Here is a 21,504-nt window from a genome sequence, read left to right as displayed (position 1 = left end):
TATCGTGTTTATGGGTTATGGTATTGATATGTTAGATAAAATTTAATTTTCTCAGCTCCCATTCATGTACGTAACTAGTTAGCTTGATACGTATCATGAATAACATCATATTTGACCTGCTCATCTGCGGATGCAAATTTAGTAGAAATGTTGTTATGTTTGTGTAATCAAATGTATAATCACGTGGTGCATCGAGTAATTATACGTATAATTACATGGTGCATTGTGTAATCACACGTGAGGTGACGTACCACAAAGACAGCATGCAATCAAGATATAAGATACAATCGATAATGTACGCTGATAACACAGATATATAAATTTCCGCCTAAATGTTTTCAACGAAAGACATCATATACACATGTTCACTTAGTTGCAAGATACCAAGGAAGCTAAGCAGTTTAACGTGCAATCATTTCCACATTTTTTTTTACTTATGAATTTAACTGACGTTATACAGCTAGCAGAGCTCTCACCATGGGGGTGGCGTCTTTTACCATAGAACTTCGTCCAGAATTACCGGTGTACTTCGCGGGCCAAATTATCAGCGGTGTTGTTAAAGTCGTCACTGACTCGCCTGTTCCCTGCAAAGGTAAACACATAAGTTTATTTTATCCGTCCATTAAATTGAAAATAGGAAACCAAAGGTAAAGAAAACTACGATTTTGTTGAATTTTTGTGAAGTAGCATTCCGATTAAGATATTAACTGAAATTAAAAATATTAATTACGTAATTATTTAACAGATGAACCACCAGTTGAGCACGAATATCATAATTTATTTCCGAGATTTTTGTTTGTTAAGAAATTGTTAACCAGCGTTAACAATTGTGTTAATGAATGCAAAATGTTCAACTATGAACACGGTCTGCAGTTAACAAATTGCGTCATTCCCTTGACATGTGCGTGTGATTACTCGGAGTGATGAACAAACAACAATCGCGGAATTGCCTTAAAACTGAACAATTTAAGATAGCTTTCTGGGCCCATACTTTAAAAAAAGTTAAGAGATCGTAAGTCCATCAGCCAATCATTGACGGCCACGCAAGCAAAATCCACCAATCATAGACCAGAAAATAGAGCGTAAGTACTTACGTTCACTTAGCGAGTTTTGAAAGTATGGCCCCTGGATTTTATTTTCGAACAAATTATATGCAAGTTGCGCATCGTGCAGGCTCGATTTTTGAGCGAATATTGCATTTACTGCTCCAAGGTTTTATGCCGGAGCTTTCATCTTCTCAGTATTCAGCGATTTCACAATTTGTGTCTTATTTTATATTTTAATAAGTTTTTCTATTAACTTCCCCCTAAAATAGTTTCGGAGTGTTTTTTCACTCATATGTAATATTGGTGTAAATGCTTAAAAATTCAGAGTTTTTTTTCATCGTATCAAATATGCAGAAGTTATAATTCTCTTCTCCAAGGGCTCTGAGATATTTGGCTTATCATCCCAAACGAAATAAAAAATTTCAAGTATGACAATGTTTGAATTTCTTACTTACTATTACATATCTTTTAAAATAAAAATAATAGGCAATGTAATAGAATAATGAATCATTCGTTCAATATGGATTTTAAAACGGGATCAGATAGTTGACCGTATTTAATTCTTAATAACTTCTCAATTTCTATCATTGGTAACAAAAAAATTCCGCATCATTGATTCATAAATCAACTTTATTATCTGCTCATTTAAATCCCTTCATCATCCGACAGATCTGAAGGTAAAATGCCATGGTAAAGGCAAGGTGTACTGGAGAGAAACTAGAAGTGGGTTTTCGAAGAATTTTGAGGACAAAGAAGAGTATTGGGAACAAGAGCTTGCTCCATCTTCTCCAGAAAGTGAGTGATGCATTTGAATTTTTCTCGTGAGCGCAGTTTTGTCAAATTTCCAAGTCGAAATTGATACTTGCAATCAGTTCATTCAAGTTAGATTTATTCTATAATACCACAGACGAGTACTTGAATTTTTTGGGATTAAGTGCTTGAATTTTTTTAGTACTTGATTTTTTTTAGGATTAAGTACTTGAATTTTTTTAGTACTTGAATTTTTTAGGATTAAGTACTTGAATTTTTTTAGTACTTGAATTTTTTAGGAACTAAGTTGATCTGTCTCTGCGGTATTCACTCATGAGCATATATTACTCTTGAATCATTCATGAAACTGATTTTGATTCTATAAAAAATCTATCAGTCACAATATCCTTCAAATTTTTCAATTTTAACACACTACAGGCTTAAAAATTTACATACCTTGTTCAAAGATAAAATCACTTACCTAAAATCATACGGAATAATGATTTGATCTAATAATAATGTGGGTTTGCAAGTCAGATGCTCGTTTCATTCGTTCGGAAGCCTGGCCAGCAACAATAGAGACGGGAACCCACGAGTTTGGCTTCGAATTCATCCTGCCTGTGGAGGCGCCCTCATCTTTCGAGAGCCCTCACAGCTACGTTAGGTACAAAGTCAAAGCCCTCGCCAAGCTGCCCTCGGCATCTGACAAGAAAGCTGAAACTTATTTCTCCTTCTGCCAGCCCTACGACCTAAACCGCGACCGTGCTGCCCGGGTAAGCATTTGTCAATGTGTGAAATCTGACGAATAAAAATTATGAAAGTAATGGATCATCAATATTATAAACCGTTGCATTTAAGGGGAGCTTCTGCCCAAAAATCTAAAATTTTGACTTTTTCGGTATTATACTTATCTTAAAACTTACATTCTGACGCATAGAACGGTACCAAAACCATCTCTGTACGTTGATTTATGCGTTCACGAAAAATCGCGAAAGGGTTATGGTTGGTGGAGTTCTTTCACGTTTAAGATAGGCTGAAATTACTGGCAGTACACTTAAATAGCTAGTCTGAACACGCTGTGCTTCAGTTATCCGCCTGCAGTCGTATGGGATTGTTTTCGTGCCGTCGTTCGCACCATCCTTGACAGAAATTGAGCTCCAGTATCGTCTAGTCTTGCAACCTTGCACTCTTGAATGTCTATTTCGAGGCGTCGCGACTTTGTCGGGCTCTACTGAAATGTTAGCTTATTGTCACTGCAAACCCTAAATCTCCTCCTAGAGTTTTGAAGCTACATCAATGAGAGATAGATATACCATTCGAATCGCAAATAAAATAAATACAAATGATGCAGACTTTTTTCTAATCTAATTTCGTTATAGTTTGGATTTTATTCTGCAAAAAAGGGGGGTGGCGGGGATGAAATGAAAAAATTTCCGAAAAATTAATGAAAAATACTCCCATACTCACAAAAACGAGAATTTCAAAAAAAACCGTCTGCATCAGGTTTAGATATGGTTTTTACGCGTCTAATGATATGTGTCTCGATGTTGTAGCTTAAAAATCCTAGGAGGAGATAGATTTCAACAGTACCCCCTTTTTGTCCGTTTTCTACTAATTTCACGTTTTCTTTCATTTGTTTCGAAAAATTTACACGAACAAAAAAGTCTAAGAATTCCTTTTACATACGTGTACCAAATTTCGAATCGATCCGTCGATAAATAACTGAGATAAATTTTGGGGCAGACGCTCCTAATCAGATCTAAAAAACGTTCCATTTTAGATCCAAAAACCGTTGCATTTTAGATCTAAAAACCGTTTCATTTTAGATCTAAATACCGTTCCATTTTAGATATTAAATAGTTGGATTTAAATTCCAAAAACGTTGGATATTAGCGTTTGTAAATCTGGTTACAGGAATATTTCGCTCTGCGTAAGGAGCTGAGTTGGGGCCTCAGGCCCCTGAAGCACGGGCCTGTCACGCTGGATCTGCAGAGCGCCAGCAAAGCGAGCGTCTGTGGGGCGCTGCTGCAGATCCAGGCCAGCGTCCGCAACGCCGGCCACTCCGACGTCACCGTTAAGGTGGCGATGAAGCAGGTGATGTGCGGGAATGAAGATCGCGAATAAAGGTCTTTCGTAGACGAGAGTTAGAAGTAAATTAGAAAGCCATCTTTAGCAAAGAAAATAACTGGAATGAATGAAGTGGATAAGTAAAACGATAAAATTGGCTTGCAAAAGGCGTAAAAGTGATGAACAAAAAAAGTAGTAAAGCATGAAAGTCTGGTTGATTAAGCAAGAAAGCATTCCTATGCCAATTTTTATACTCAGTCATAGACCGAATTGCATTTGGAATAAGTGTAATCCAATTTCTTTTCGTCTTGTTCATTAAAAATATTCCAGCCAGTAGCAGGACCGCTATTTACCAATGGTACCCAATTCTTTGCATACAATATTGCACGTGCCGAGTAGTGTTCAGTACGAAACCTGACACGCAGAATTTGAATCAAAATTCGACTCGAGATTGTAACGAAAATTTTTGTATAAATGATTTTTTCAGTTCATATTAAAGGAATTCAATTTATGCCACGCTTCATTTGCCGTAATACTGCAGCGCAGTGCTAGGATTGTCAGGTTTCACATTTGTGCTGAAGATGTCGCCTTTTCTTGCCTGCAGAGACTCCAGTACATCAGCCGTTCCAAAACTAAGCACCAAACGCGCTTGGTGTGGCAGACGGACGCGTTCACTTGCCCTCGAAGCTCCAGCGACGCTCGTAACTTCGAGTTTGTGATCCCTGCGGTGGTGCCACACTTACAGTACTGTAATATCATCAGGATGCGTTATGTGCTGCAGGTGATGCTTATACGCTAGCTCAAATCTCTACTTACCAAATACATTGTTAATATAAATTATTACGAGATAATCACATGGAATAATCTTATTAAATATGGCATTAGTATTAAACTCTTTTCATATTTAGACCGTTATCCCAAAATTCAAGTTAGCCCATTCAAGTTAGCCCGTTATCACCGTTGCCTCCGTTACTTAGATCGTACTATCTGGACGGCTGCTAACCATTCCCACGTTATGTAATTAATGAGACACAATACCGCTGCATCCAGTCTATGGTCCCTAGTCCACAGGCACTCACACCGCAAACTGATAGATTGAACGTTTCCTTAGTATGGGATAAAACGTACTATAAATCGAATATAATTTAATTTTCGTAATATTTGAATACCGTAATATTTTAATTACGGTATTCAATCTTAATTTTTGTAATATCAATGCGATGGACAATTAAAAAATGTGGTGGCTGTTGTGCTTTACTTTCTATAAAATATATCCAGGAACTTTGATCACTCCCACTTAAGTTATTCATTCTCTCAGACATGATTATACTTAATAAATATCATCAAATTTATTAATAGGAATGTAAAATACCTTAGTCTCCCATGACCATGTGAATAACGGTTCACATATTCATTGTCCTCATAAGAACAATCGATTTTTGCAATTTTTTCATAGATGCATGGGGTATTGAAACTAATTTGTTTTCAAATTTTACAAATTGATGTATAGATAAAGACGAGCTGCACCTTGGCGAAGTCGTTGAAAATTGAGGCGCCGTTCTTCCTAGGCACGATACCTCTCCTGAGGGAAGAGCACTTCGCCAGGTAAATCAGATGGAATTTCAATTTAGGTGTTTATAATGACCTCATGAGTCCAGAGATTAGCTCTTTGGCGACCAGCTACCTTGCGAGTGCAAAATACTACATTGCATCCATACAACATTGCTGAAATTAATTCATTAAGAAAAACCCTGGCCAGCGACCAAATCTCTACTGAGCATGGTGCAGCCTGAAATTATGGTCAATATATTTGTCCAAACGGGCGAATGAGCTTCAAACGTAAACAAAAATGGTCATAATGAAATGCGACAGATAGGTACAGCTAGACGCTAAGGGCGAAGAAAATTTTACGTTACAGATATTTTCAATGTTTCAAGTATTACAATGATTTTTATTGAGTTTCATTCTCAGAACTAATATTTCAGAGCAACTTGATCATTTTAGACTCCCTACAAAAATTTCATATCGACATCTTTCTTTAGTCAGTGTTAGCTTGGTAATTGCAAAGAACAATGTGAAATAAGCTGGATGCCAAAATGCCTCATCGGTCTAATAAACTTTCAGTTCGTGGGAACCCAGCATCCCAAGACCTCGTGACAAATTCACCGTAACCCACGGTAGCAAGAGCTTGAATGACCAGTCAGGCAAGAACTCAGATGTCCGAGGCGCAGAAGGAAAATCAGGAAGCTCAGGCAGGCACTCAGAAGCCCGCGGTGCAGAAGGACAGTCAGGAGGCTCAGGAAAGCACTCAGAGGCCCGCGGTGCAGAAGGACAGTCAGGAGGCTCAGGCAAGCACTCAGAGGCCCGCGGTGCAGGACAGTCAGGAGGCCCAGGCAAGCACTCAGAGGCCCGCGGTGCAGAAGAACACTCAGGAGGCTCAGGCAAACACTCAGAAGCCCGAGGTGCAAACGGACTGTCAGGAGGCTCAGGTAAACACTTAGAGGCCGGCGGTGCAGGACATCCGGGCAACTGTGGCAAATACTTAGAGGCCTACTATGTAAAAGGACAGTCGAATGATTCAGGCGAATACTCAGGAGATTTTGGTCTTGTAAGGCATTTGCCCAACTCAAACAATGGCCACTCAGTTGAGGTGTCCGTCGGCACTTGCTTCTTCAGCTCACTGCACACAAATTTGCATCCTCAACGCCTCAACACGAAATGCCCTCCACCCAATTTTGTCATTCTACCAAACCTTAATNGCGTTATAAACACTCACGGGCGTTCACTCTTGCTCACCGCTGCGCAGAAAAAGAAGACAAAGTTTTCAACTGAGTTACTAGAACCCTTGGCCTCAACTGATCTAATCTTGGAATTGCTCAGGATGAGTCTTAATAAATTCGAGTGTTTTTTTCAATAAAATTCAACGGCTAAATATATTCAGGATTTTCATGTACTGACGAGCTAATTAATGTTATTAATGACTATATATATGGATAGAAAATGTTTTTATGTATTGAAAAATTATTCTCGTCTCAGAAAAGCGTTCAATATAAATCCAGACAAATGTATTTTTGTGGTTCCCACACTCTAATTTTTATTCAATAAGATTTGTCTCACAAATTTCAAAGCGAAACAAGCGTTACTTCATCCATTATTGTGCACTGGATGCTATATATGACATCAGCTGTGTGTCTGTGCGCCATGAATACGAGCACTTTCTGTGGACAACATACTACATTTATTTACGAATTCGATGTTCATAAGGGTTGCAATACCTCCAAGCTTCACATCTTCTACAAGGATTTATCGGAATTCCTTTCGAGGATCATGAAACATTAACTCTATTTCTTACCATTTTTCAGTGTTCCAAATGAAGATAAATTCTGCTCGATATTTCGACGGCGTAGTCTTGGGATAGTAGTTGACGAAATTTAGGACCAGCGACCTGCCGGCACTTTCAAAAACCCGACCTGGGGAGATGTCTCGGCCACAAAAGCTGAGCAAAAACACAATAAATACATTCATAAGTTGCACAAACTTACACACTTGAAGTCCAAGACTAAATTTTCCTAACATTTTTTGTAACAAAGTTGGGCCTATAATGTTCTACATGGTATTATATGTTGATACTGTTACTGTTCTCTACTGTATCAATGTATTAAACGCATGATATAATTTGCAACGAATCAAGTATTTCGGATTCATTTTTATTCCCAGCATTTTAATGGTATGACTCAATACCAGAAATTTATATGCGATAATAACAATCCAATCGGCATAGCGCACCGGAAAATGGAAAATGCTGCCAAGATATAACTAATAGATATAATTGTGCTTTAATGAAGTAGTAAATTGGTCGGTCAGACATGCCTGTTATAGATTGAGGAGGTCGTCCTAAGAAAGTATAGATAATATGGATAACGGTGCCATTCAGATAACGACCTGTTAAATTTCATGCCGCCAATGCATAATTTTCTCTTAGTTTGTTGTCATTTACCATATTATATCAATTATAAGCACTGCGTACAATTTCATTTTTTAACCTCTGCGTTTCTATATTATGATATTATGAGCATGAGATAAACATGAGATGATCATGAGGTGATTGTGAAGTAATTACGAAATGATCATGACTTGATTATGAGATCATCGTGAGAAGATAATGATGATGAGATGATAATGAATTGATTTTGAGATTATCATGAAAAGATGATCAAAAGATGATCATGAGATGCTACGACATGATTATGAGACGATCAGGACTTACACCCAAGTTTGTCATTCTACCAAACCTAAATGCATAAACAACAAAACACTATTAAAATTAGATGCATAAATAGCATAATTAAATTAAAATTAAATGCATAAATAACATAATTAAATTACAATTAAATGCATAAATAACATAATTACTGACACGTTGGAGTCCAGCGGTGGGTCCTGGAGGCGCAGCGTGAGGCCCTGGTAGAGGCACGGCACAAGGTTTACGGGGCGCATAACATAAATTAATTAAAGTTAAATGCATAAATAACATAATTACTGACACGTTGGAGTCGATAGGTGGGTCCTGGAGGCGCAGCGTGAGGCCCTGGTAGAGGCACGGCACAGGACTGTCGGGACGCTGCATGAGGACAAACTCTGAGAACACCAACTGCACCTTGTGGCACTCCGGGGCCTTCAGCTCCTGGATGTACTTGCCCGTCCCTGGTACGTTGGAATATCAAATGATAGCACATGTGTACTGAAGTATCTCCTGGTACCTGTCTCTTATACACATCTAGATGTGTATAAGAGACAGTTCTAATACTTCATTGTTGTGCATTGTTAATTAATCACGTTCATTCCGTGAGATTTGAGAAAGAGACATGCAATTACACTATAACATCGNGTAAGTTGTCGGGAAAGCCTGGCGAGGAGATCACGCCCGGTGTCGTGAAACGCGCACTGTGTGGGAAGCGCTCCTTCACCAGCGTCTCTGTGAGACCACGGAAAACTTCAGGGTAATATATCATCCAAGTCAAACTTTAGGGTAATATATCATCCAAGTCATACTTCAGGGTAATATATCATCCAAGTCATACTTTAGGGTAATATATCATTCAAGTCAAATTTCAGCGTAATATATCATCCACGTAAAACTTTAGGGTAATATATCACCCAAGTCAAACTTCAGGGTAATATATCATCCAAGCCAAACTTCAGGGCAATATATCATCCAAGTCAAACCTTAGGGTAATATATCATCCAAGTCAAACTTTAGGGTAATATGCTGTATCATCTAAGTCAAACTTCAGGGTAATATATCATCCAAGTCAAACTTCAGGGTAATATATTATCCAAGTCAAACTTCAGGGTAATATGTCATCCAAGTCAAACTTCAGGGTAATATATCATCCAAGTATCCAAGTCAAACTTAAGGGCAATATATCATCCAAGTCAAACTTTAGGATAATATATCATCAAAGTCAAACTTTAGGGTAACATATCATCCAAGTGAAACTTCAGGGTAATATAACATTCAAGTTAAACTTCAGGGTAATATATCATCCAAGTCAAACTTCAAGGTAATATATCATCCAAGTCAAACTTCAGGGTAATATATCATCCAAGTCAAACTTCAGGGTAATATATCATCCAAGTCAAACTTTAGGGTAATATTTATTTCTGCAACAGGCTTCATTGCAACATTAAGTTAAATTACAATAAATTACTTGTGCAGCGGTACTGGAGGTTGACGAGTTTCAGATCCCAGAAGGAGAAGTCAGCGCGGTTGCCCAGAAGAGATTCTGCCAAAGGGTTCTTCGGCACGATGGTGGAAAGGCCATTTTTTGAGAAATACTGCAAAAATTTTTAAAACAACTATGTACGCTGGAACTGATTCAATGTAAAATAAAGTGCAGAATTTCAATCAAAAGTCGTAAATTGTGAACTTGTCGAATCTTTTGTTCACTCACTTACATTACGCTCGCTTATAGTATAAAATACTCCCACTGTTTTAATTGAATCGCCAAACAATTATTTTTGGGTACACAATATCCTTGCAAGATAAAAAATAACTTATCAATAATCCTTTTACAAAATTCTACATTCATAATCATCTCACAAAAATCGCTCCACACGAGGTTCGGCCGTTAATTAGGTATGATTAATCCCTGATTTTTGGTAAGTAGCTAAGTCACACTAAGTTTTTTCTATACGCTGCCCTGTCAAACACTGGACATTGCATCATTTTAGCGTGCGCTCACCCTGTCAAATTTTACCTCGAACCGGTAAATTTTTATTCAAAGCTGCAATGTAAAAGTTGATATTAAAAAGGTGTTGAAAGGGGCTATTTTCGTCATAGACTATGACACATAGGTTTGTGAGTAAGCCTACATCATCAGATTGGAAAAATCTGATAAATTACCTGATTTCACGGCACGTACACCTTCCGATCATGTAAAACAACTTCACAGAATTGCATGCACTAACAATCAAAATCTAAAAAATTTTCATTACATTCACATTTTAAATTTTATTTATTAAATTCACATTTTAAATAATTAAAATGAGATTGTAATATTTCCTGGAGTGTCTGCAACCGAACGACTGACGGTTAGGGTATGCTTGGTGCATCAATCAGAGTTGAACTCGTGTATACTCACGGAACTTCCATAATTCATTTTAATCAGAGTTGAATTCGTGTATACTCACGGAACTTCCATAGTGCATTAACGAAAAATAATCATACGGAACATCAAAATTGTTCGTGTTTCTTTTCTGGAAGTTGCGCTCCCTGCCCGGCACGACATTGTCGAACACGATGTCAACGTGGTCGTCGCGGTCGCTACGGGCTTGCTCGTGGTTGAAGCCCAGAGCATGGCCGATCTCGTGGATGGGCGTCCCAGGCTGACGAAAGTCAGGGGAAAAGTTGCGATGAATGACGTAAAGACGCAATAAAGTTTAGATATATATGGATAAATCTAATGATGTTAAAGGCAAACTGGAGTCAAAGTAAGAAACGAGGTGACTCAAATTTAAGACAATAAAATTCAAGCATGCAATTCTAATAATGACATGAGCATGTTAAAGTGCTCGTAATAAAGAGAATCCAGATATTGGCTAATAGAGCTCTGCATGCACTAAATTTTGCTGTTTCATTTCAACTTTTATCCAAATGGCAGAATTTATCTTTTTAATATATTCGTAACTTTGTTCGGGTATTCGGAATGCAATTAGAGCAAAGAGAACACGATGGTCTCTTTATAATCAAACACTTACAATTCAACATATATTCAACCGTTTCGACTGATATTTAAAATGAACGTGAATATTAATGCACCTAATGGACTTGGTTATCACAATAAATTGTAAAGGCATAATAACTCGAACAAGTAATCTAATTAATTATGCAACTGATACACAGCACAAGTGTACATCGAGAGAGAGAGAAAGCTTCAATAAAGGGAGCCTTATTCACTCGCGTTTTAGTAATCTCTTATCATTGAAATGCATTTGCTTTGTTGATTGATGACAGAATATAATTCAGTAAATATGAATAGATATCAAATAATGATGAGGACCTGGTGTCAGATCAGTTTCAACTTTCCCAAATTTACTCCTGAATATGAAGTGCATTTCAGTTATATCAAGCACTGCCTTACATTGCTGAAGCATCCGGGAGCCAGCCAGACTTTTTGGCCGGACCTCGAGAAGTAAATGCGGCCCACGTTACTAGCGCAGCCGTTGCTGGTCACGAAGATGAGATGCGGGCTTTGCTTGGGCTTTGACAATTCGTGGAACCTGATGCAGGTGTGGGATTCCCAGGCACTGATTGCTTTCTTCACGCCGGTCTTGCTTACGAATTCTGACGAGAGAAATTTTGGCATCAAATCATACTAAGATCGTGAACAAACATCGACGGCTACAGTGTGTTTTTGCGAATTTTCTCAATCAGGAAATCGGTTAAACAGGATCTATTATCAATTTCGTGTACTGAGTACGAAGGAAACGAATTTCGAATGACGACTGAGTTGCGAGTTAGGTTCTTCAATTCGGAACCCAGACTACCATAAAAAAACGCACCGTAAATTTGTGTATTGACAGCATATATGGCCGCGTGTTGATTGGAGGCTGTATTCATTATGAACAATTTCCACCTCCATATCCCCTTCCACCTTCCCTGGTCGAAACAGCGGTTAGTCTCTAGGTGGCTGATAAACTGCCAATAGGAATTTGATGCGAGAAGGGTCGAATATTAAGAGCAACTATTCAAGAACAATTATGTCACTTTAGTGTGTGGTAAAGAATTCCGAGATTTGATTGCCTCATCTGTCCTCACAATCATTCCCTCGACTATATCATCAGAGTCGTCCAAAAGATGTCCACAGAATACTTGATTTTTTAAGGGATAACAGTAAAATATGAATTATTAAGATAAAAGGTCCCTGTAATAAGCAGCAAAATTAATGCAGATTTAGTCATGTGTGGTGCATGGAGGAGACGAGAGTAAATAAAATAAAAAACAGCCAATGGAAAATTTTAATATTCTATATGTTTGCAGATTGTTAATAAAAAGTAAATCTGTCTTGTAAAGTTCAGAATCCAATATGAGTTAGTGCTGTGTTAGAATAAGCTAGCTCATTTGATTGAAGCATGGCCTTAATATATTCTATGAAGAGATGTTTAGCATAAAAATTTTTCTCTTATTCGGACCACAAAGATCATTAAATGCAATATTTTGGAGTATTTTTTTCTTCAATTTAATTGAAAACTTGTTATGGCAGAGGCACCTACCAGCCTGATCTCTATTAAGGTTATCGTATCGGGGATAGAAATGTACAATTAAGATATGGAAATAGAAAATAGTTTTAATTACACATAGATCTGTTTAATTAAAACTATTGCATTTCTCCCGATCAGTTCCGTTTAAGGGAATAGGAAGGCATTTTGCATTTGATCTTACTTCCTGGGTTCGATGACTAAGATTGTTGAAATTGATGAATTCAACACCCACCGTCCCCAAATCTGTAGTCGACATTGACGATCCCTTTGCTGTTCCTCGGCCACCAGAAGGCATTGTTGTTGACTACCCGCCTTGCCATCATCTGAACCTCCTGCTGAGGGGTGAGCACAATATCCCCTTCATAGAGCCCATTGTTCACCTCCAGAGGGTTGCCATCCGTCTGAAGGTTAGGAGGAGAGTCTGATTATTATAGACATATATAGATTTTGTCTAAAATATAAATATTCTTGTATAATATAAATATTTTTTGACAAATATGACAGTTTTATAAACAAATATTATGTTTCAGTTCGAGAATGGGCGCATAAAATTAACACAATTTGAATGTTCACGTCAGCATGTACTAAAGTTATCAGATGAATGGATGGGATTATGAATTCTCAGTCAACCTACCATAAGCTTTTGCTAGTTTCTTTGTTTTAATATTAGTTTATTTCAAAGATTAGCACTGAAATGCGAAAAATTTGTTGCTGAAACTTTTATTATGCTAAACGAATAATGAATAATATGCGTTTAAAATAACTTTTCAAAGACCACACTTCTAAAGAGGCCGGTGTCTCCGATGTTACAAATGTACAATGAATTTCTTGTTTTATTTGTAAATATCAAAAATATATATATATGAAATTATTTTTTTAATGTCTAACAAATTTTGTAATTTTCTATTCTTCTTATTCTGTCAATTGATTCATGCATTGTCTCCGACTTTACAAAGTGTGCAAAATTTCAGATCGATTGGACAGGTTGAAGTTTGTTAAATATCGATTCTATGATTTGCAGCAGACAGACAAACAAACAAGAAGTGAAGTTAAAGAGAAGTGTGGTAAAAAAGAGTATCAATTTTTACTCATGGAAATCACGAATTCATTGCGATCCTCCGATAAAGACAAAACAGATTCTGGCTGTGACTGCACGAATAGAGTCGACACACTGCGACCTACACGGGCTGGCCTCTCAACCAAAAAAATTCAACATGGACGTTTTTCAATCACAAACAATGCTTCGATCAGAACTTCACATTATAGAAGTTATATATAGTTTATAGTTATGGAATTTATAGTTTACATTATAATGCTGGTAATCAGACTACCATATATATAGTTCCAAATTGCACAACAAATTTAAGAGCATATCAATTATTTGTATTGGGAAAATGTTATTACGCTCTTTGAAAGTGAGTGAAATTCTCAATATAGGTGTGTGTAGGTGATATTCGGTAATGAGTCACGAAAGTTACTATCGGAAAACCTCAATTCGAAACGGTTCAATTTACTTCAATGATATTCTCGTATTCATATGACTAGTGCGCAGTTAAGATGTGAATCAATACCTGAGTTAAGTGATATTCATTGTTGAATTACATCCCGTTATTGCCGGAAGACCAAAATCTCATTGCTAAATTAATAGATTGACAGCTACAAAAGTCATAAATCCACAGCGCGGTTAGGAAGTTGAAAATCGCTTGAGAGAGGCGATGTTGATGTTGAATGAATGAAGTTATTTAAGGAAGTTATTACTGGAAAATAAAATTTTCACTCAGAGGCCCGAGGTGCAAAAGGACAGTCAGGAGACACAGGCAAGCACTCAGAGGCCCGAGATGCAAAAGGACAGTCAGGAGGCTCAGGCAAACACTTAGAGGCCCGCGGTGCAGAAGGACACTCAGGAGGCTCAGGCAAATACTTAGAGGCCGGCGGTGCAGGACAACCGAGCAACTGTGGCAAATACTTAGAGGCCTACTATGTAAAAGGACAGTCGAATGATTCAGGCGGATACTCAGGAGATTTTGGTCTTGTAAGGCATTTGCCCAACTCAAACAATGGCCACTCAGTTGAGGTGTCCGTCGGCACTTGCTTTTTCAGCTCACTGCACACAAATTTGCATCCGCAACGCCTTAACACGAAATGCCCTCCACCCAATTTTGTCATTCTGCCAAACCTTAATGCTATAATGAAATTGTAGTGTGTATCTCCTACTATGGCATAATTTGCTTTCGATATGGAAGAGTACATAATGAGGTTGCAATATTCTCTGCCGGACTTCCAAAGTCACATTAAAAGCTTTATATCACTGTGCAAAAAATGAAAACCAACAGAGTCGACAGAGCCAATCGCCAATTAATTGACGTCATTAGAAGTCACTAAATTGAACGTTGTTGAAGTGCAGGAGCAATTTCTTCCGCGCTTATCACGGGGTACGATTGATTCCAGTTACAGGTATAAAGATACAATAAAATTTATTAATCAATTTTTGTTAAGAACAAGTTTCACAAAATCAATATTGTCGAAATATGAATAATATGTGCAATACGAAGTTGTGTTCTACTTTTAGTGATATTTATACCGCATGATACTAATACAGCCTTTCTTCCTTTTACTGCGAGTCTCCTGCATTTTGTGAGATAAAATATACGATATGATATGTTATCTCTCACACCCCGAACAGACAATTGACATGAGTTAGATATGCAGCTCTTGTAACCCGTTGAGCAATAACCCACTTTGAAGAGTCCCTTTATAATGCTGTTTTTAACTTGGTTTTGTTATGCCAATAATCACAAAGTTACCTCTTAAATGTTAAGGTAACAGTAGAGATGCGTGAACATTTATTGCCGTTCTTATTACATAATCACACGAGGCGGAACTGAGTTTTCAGGTCGAGAATGGGAAGTCCATGAATTATAGCTTGGCTACAGGTCAGCATTCATGCAGCCGGAAAAGTACCATACTCTTAAGTGGACAGTCATCTCACTGTTTTATTTCTCTTTATTCTACTTAAAATATATGATAAATCGTGTTATAGCTTCATCAGGAGGCAAAATTGTATAGGTATGCATTGTTTTTATTATATTATCGAACATTGTGTTTCAAACTAATGCAATTGTATGACATGATTTCTAAGCTGTTTGTACTCACTTGCACGATAAAAATCTGTCAATTGCAACTTCATCTTCAACTCGGGCAGTTGATGTTATTCATATCTTATTCTAATACTTCATTGTTGTGCACTGTTAATCACGTTCATTCCGTGAGATTTGAGAAAGAGACATGCAATTACACTATAACAGCGACTCATTCCTTTTATTTTCAAAAACTGTTCTACAAACTCCCAATTATACCAAAAGCCTGTTTTCCTGCAATGTGTTCAGTTGATCATAAGATTATCATGGCCTCTGTGCATGCACAATATTCCCGAATACATGAATAATTTCATCGTTTTAGTTTATATCTTGATCATTCAATTAAATTTTTCGGACGACCATATTTTCTAAATTGCGTGCGTTTTAATATACTTACTTTAATTTGCTCCTAAAACGAATAACCATGTCACAAATTACGAAAGCAGCAAGCGATTTCTAGGCTAAAACGATTTTGCGACTTTGGAACCTTCTCTCGTAATTTGATGCTCTAAAGAATCGAGCAAGTATCTCGGCAAATTTCACTATTTATATGCGGTTTATTAGCGTTTCTGTAGTATTTTTCATCAAAGCATATGAAGAGTGCGAAAAAAGTGTAATGGTTGGAGTGTGGCACTTTAGCGGATAGGTTATAATGATGCAGTGGACATTGCTGGAGCGCTGGCGGTGGTGCGTTATAAACCCCAACGGGCGTTCACTCTTGCTCACCGCTGCGCAGAAAAAGAAGACAAAGTTTTCAACTGAGTTACTAGAACCCTTGGCCTCAACTGATCTAATCTTGGAATTGCTCAGGTTTAGTCTTAATAAATTCGAGTGTTTTTTTCAATAAACTTCATCGGCTAAATATATTCAGGATGATAAAGTACTGACGAGCTAATTAATGTTTTTAATGACTATATACGAATAGAAAATGTTTAATTTTTATGAGCTCCTTTTTTATGATGGAGCTGGACTCCGAAACGTTTTCAATATCGATATGGTGAATTTTCTTGGCGTTTTCTTTGCTTTTAAATTCCTTGTGAACTTGCGATATAAGCAGACTAATGATATAAGTACTTTAATTTTTATGTATTGAAAAATTATTCTCGTCTCAGAAAAGCGTTCAACATAAATCCAGATAAATGTATTTTTGTTGTGGTTGCAATACTCTAATTTTTATTCAATAAGATTTGGCTCACAAATTTCAAAACGAAACAAGCGTTACTTCATCCATTAATGTGCACTGGATGCTAAGACATCAGCTGTGTGTCTGTGCGCCATGAATACGAGCAGTTTCTTTGGACAACATACAACATTTATTTACGAATTCGATGTTCATGAGGGTTGCAATGCCTCCATGCTGTCACATCTTGTACATTGTACAATGATTTACCTGAATTTCTTTAGAGGGTCATGGAACACGAACTCCATTTCTTACCATTTTTCAGTGTTCCAAATGAAGATAAATTCTGCTCGATATTTCGACGGCGTAGTCTTGGGATAGTAGTTGACGAAATTTAGGACCAGCGACCTGCCGGCACTTTTGAAAACCCGACCTGGGGCGATGTCTCGGCCACAAAAGCTGAGCAAAAACACAAAAATACATTCATAAGTTGCAAAAACTTACACACTTGAAGCCCAAGATTAAAATTTTCCTAAGATTTTATGTAACAAAATTGAGCCGTTACTGTTTTACATTGTATTATATATTGACACTGCTACTGTTCTCTAATGTATCAATGAATAATACGCATGATTGCTATAATTTGCATTGAATCCACTACTATGGACCTATTTTTATTCGCAGCATGTTAATCGTTTAACTCATTATCAGAAATTTTTACGTAAGTGATAAGCTGGGCAGAAATGTTCGAAACACTCCAGAATTGAAAGTTCGATACAAACAGTCCAATCTCCATAACGCACCGGAAAATAGAAAATGCTGCCAAGATATAACTAATAGGAATTGTGATTTGATGAAGTAGTAAATTGATCAGTCAGACACGCCTGTAGATTGAGGATGTCGTCCTTAGGAAGTATAGATAATATGGCAATTCTGGTAACGTCCAGTGAAATTTCATTCCGCCAGTGCATAATTTTCTTTTAGATTGTTGTCCTTTGCTATATTATATCACTTACAAGCAGTACGAACACTTTAATTTTTTAACCTCTACGTTTTTATATTATGTGCATGAGATAAGCATGAGATAATTGTGAGGTAATTAAGAGATGATCATGAATTGATTATGAAATTATCTAATGCTAAGTATTGCTAAGACATGATTATGAGACAATCGGGACATGCACCCAATTTTATAAATCTACCAAACCTAAATGCATAAATAACATAATTAAGTTAAAATAAAATGCATAAATAACATTATTACTGACACGTTGGAGTCGATAGGTGGGTCCTGGAGGCGCAACGTGAGGCTCTGGTACAGGCATGGCACAAGGCTTTCGGGGCGCATAACATAAATAAATTAAAATTAAATACATAAATAACATAATTACTGACACATTGGAGTCGATAGGTGGGTCCTGGAGGCGCAGCGTGAGGCCCTGGTAGAGGCAAGGCACAGGGCTGTCGGGACGCTGCATGAGGACAAACTCGGTGAACACCAACTGCACCTTGTGGCACTCCGGGGCCTTCAGCTCCTGGATGTACTTCCCCGTCCCTGGTGTCGGAGTATCAAATGTTAGAACATGTGTACTGAAGTATCTCCTGGTACTGCATTGATGAAACTTTTTAACGAAAGTACATTAATGAAGTATATTAATAATGTACAATAAAGGAGTACATTAAGGAAGTACATTAATGAAGTACACTAAAGAAGGAGATTAATAAAGTAAATTATATTAAAGTACATTAATGATGTACATAATATGTGAATATTTAAGTATAATTTTAATATAACCTTCAAAAATCTGTTCTCAGTGATTGTACAATTTGTAATGAGTTGATTAAATTTAGGAGCTAAGGATGCCTTTTTATGTTTTTTTCTTTCTGATGTTTTTAGATTTAAACTCGAAACCGATTAGCTAGGTTCGAATAGCTGAACTGAAATGTAATCAAAATACTTTATTTTCAAATGTCCTCGTGCGTGATTTCACTTATTTTGCGTGACAAGCGAGCAATCTTTTATATGCATAGCTCGTTTATTGCAACAAATCTAATGACAAATATGCTAAAGTCTTGTTGAAGTTTAAACAAGAGAAAAGTCACACAAATGAGCTAATTTCTAAAAGCCAAGAAAAAACTGCAATTTATTTCTTGTAACATGAAAATACTACTGATGCTACTGCATGAGTGCTAATTAGCAAAGCAAAACTAAATACCAGTAATTTTAACAGAGTTTTAAATATCACTCATTTTTTAGAGGAAATATCTGCTTCAATAAGAATATTTCACGACGTCAGAGGGTGAGGTCGAATTTCAAATTTGACGGGCCGACCCATAATCCGTTACCGAGCCAAACAGAATAAATTGTATTAGATAATTTATAGAACACAACACGAGATAAAAATAAAGTAAAAAAGCTCAACGCAATAAATAATTCATGTCACCTGTAGGTAAGTTATCGGGATATCCTGGCGAGGAGATCACGCCCGGTGTCGTGAAACGCGCGCTGTGTGGGAAGCGCTCTTGCACCAGCGTCTCTGTGCAACCACGTTAAACTTCAAGGTAATATATCATCCAAGTCAAACTTTAGGGTAATATATCATCCAAGTCAAACTTCAGGGTAAAATATCATCCACGTCAAACTTCAGGGTAATATATCATCCAAGTCAAACTTTAGGGTAATATATCATCCAAGTCAAACTTTAGGGTAATATATCATCCAAATCAAACTTTAGGGTAATATATCATCCAAGTCAAACTTCAGGGTAATATATCATCCAAGTCAAACTTCAGGGTAATATATCATCCAAGTCAAACTCCAGGGTAATATATCATCCAAGTCAAACTTTAGGGTAATATATCATCCAAGTCAAACTTTAGGGTAATATATCATCCAAGTCAAACTTTAGGGTAATTAGGGTAATATATTATCCAAGTCAAACTTCAGGGTAATATATCACCCAAGTCAAACTTTAGGGTAATATATTATCCAAGTCAAACTTCAGGGTAATATATCACCCAAGTCAAACTTTAGGGTAATATATCATCCAAGTCAAACTATAGGGTAATATATCATCCGAGTCAAACTCTAGGGTAATATATTACCTAAGTCAAACTTTAGGGTAATATATTATCCAAGTCAAACTTCAGGGTAATATATCACCCAAGTCAAACTTTAGGGTAAATGTTGCCAACCCTAACAACTACGAGTATTAAACACAGTGAAATTATACGGAACTGAAATATACAGTAAGGCTTACCCGTGTAGTCCCCGACGCGCGTCTCACAGCGGCTGCCTGAGGTGCCAGGCGGGCAGAGACAAGTGCAGGCGGGGCCCGTGTAGCCGTCGTTCTGGCAGGGATCCTCTGCCAGCTGGCAGTCGTTGAGGAACGTCTCTGCAAGACCGATCAGACACGACGTATGAATTTAACTGATCTAATCAAGAGCAGGCTTCATAATTTTACAATGTTATAATCATGCGACATATGCATGTATGATTGTATGAAAATATCTATAAGGGAATTTTATAACCGGTGAATCCGTCGTTCTGGCATGGGTCCTCTGCCAGATGGCAGACGTTGACGAACGTCTCTGCAAGACCGATCAGACACGACGTCTGAATTTATTAACCCTTGCCAGGCTTCATGATTTTGAAATATTATTATTATGCGACATGCAGGATTGTATGAAAATTTTGTATTTATAAGGAAATTTTATAACCGATGTAGGCGTCGTTCTGCATGGCATAGGCCTTCTGCCAGCTCGCAGTCATTGAGGAACGTCTTTGCAAGACCGATCACAAATGACATGTAATTTTTTTACCATTGCATAATTCTGCAACATTATAATCGTACCCAGTGGAGGTACAGTGATACTTATGTAAATTACCGAGTCTCAACCCAGCAAGGGTTGAGAACATTTTGTAAATGATAACCTAATCTAACCTAGCGATTGCAGTCTGTTGCGTGAAAAATATTTCTGCAACAGGCTTCATTGCAGCATTAAGTTAAAGTACAATAAATTACTTGTGCAGCGGTACTGGAGGTTGACGAGTTTCAGATCCCAGAAGGAGAAGTCAGCGCGGTTGCCCAGAAGAGATTCTGCCAAAGGGTTCTTCGGCACGATGGTGGAAAGGCCATTTTTTGAGAAATACTGCAAAAATTTTTAAAACAACTATGTACGCTGGAACTGATTCAATGTAAAATAAAGTGCAGAATTTCAATCAAAAGTCGTAAATTGTGAACTTGTCGAATCTTTTGTTCACTCACTTACATTACGCTCGCTTATAGTATAAAATACTCCCACTGTTTTAATTGAATCGCCAAACAATTATTTTTGGGTACACAATATCCTTGCNCTGTCTCTTATACACATCTAGATGTGTATAAGAGACAGACTCAGTACTCACTGCAGTGAGTGACAGAGAGCGCATTTTCTCGTCGACGAAAACTTGAGGTCAAGGGCAGACGGACGGACAGACAGACAGGCAGACGGACGGACGGACATGGCGAGCACAATAGTGCATTTTTTCCATAAATGAGAAAATGCGCTAAAAACGCACCGTAAATTTGTGTGTTGACAGCATATATGACCGCGTGTTGATTGGAGGCTGTACTCGCTA

General features: G+C 37.5%; 2 protein-coding genes across 2 annotated transcripts; one reads left to right on the top strand and one right to left on the bottom strand.

Annotated features, from left to right (window-relative positions):
- The first annotated feature begins 378 nt into the window (after positions 1-378).
- On the top strand, positions 379-16,527 carry LOC108672146 (arrestin domain-containing protein 3). The gene is made up of 8 exons (XM_018159772.2): positions 379-592; positions 1,716-1,841; positions 2,334-2,569; positions 3,711-3,890; positions 4,468-4,644; positions 5,374-5,468; positions 5,988-6,225; positions 14,410-16,527. Exons 1-8 carry the CDS (start codon positions 478-480, stop codon positions 14,824-14,826), a joined length of 1,584 nt encoding a protein of 527 aa, XP_018015261.1. The 5' UTR covers positions 379-477; the 3' UTR covers positions 14,827-16,527.
- Positions 15,444-21,035, bottom strand: LOC108672147 (blastula protease 10; the record flags this gene model as incomplete). The annotated part of the gene is given in 6 exon segments (XM_018159773.1): positions 15,444-16,491; positions 17,199-17,342; positions 18,279-18,438; positions 19,328-19,420; positions 20,144-20,278; positions 20,909-21,035. Coding segments are annotated over 6 exon segments (675 nt in total), but the record flags the coding sequence as incomplete, so codon positions are not given.
- Positions 21,036-21,504: the final 469 nt, after the last annotated feature.

Source organism: Hyalella azteca, unplaced genomic scaffold (assembly GCF_000764305.2).
Source record: "Hyalella azteca isolate HAZT.00-mixed unplaced genomic scaffold, Hazt_2.0.2 contig13812, whole genome shotgun sequence".
NCBI lineage: Eukaryota > Metazoa > Arthropoda > Malacostraca > Amphipoda > Hyalellidae > Hyalella > Hyalella azteca.
Note: the sequence above shows the minus strand (reverse complement) of the source record. Positions and strands in the feature narration are given on the sequence as shown.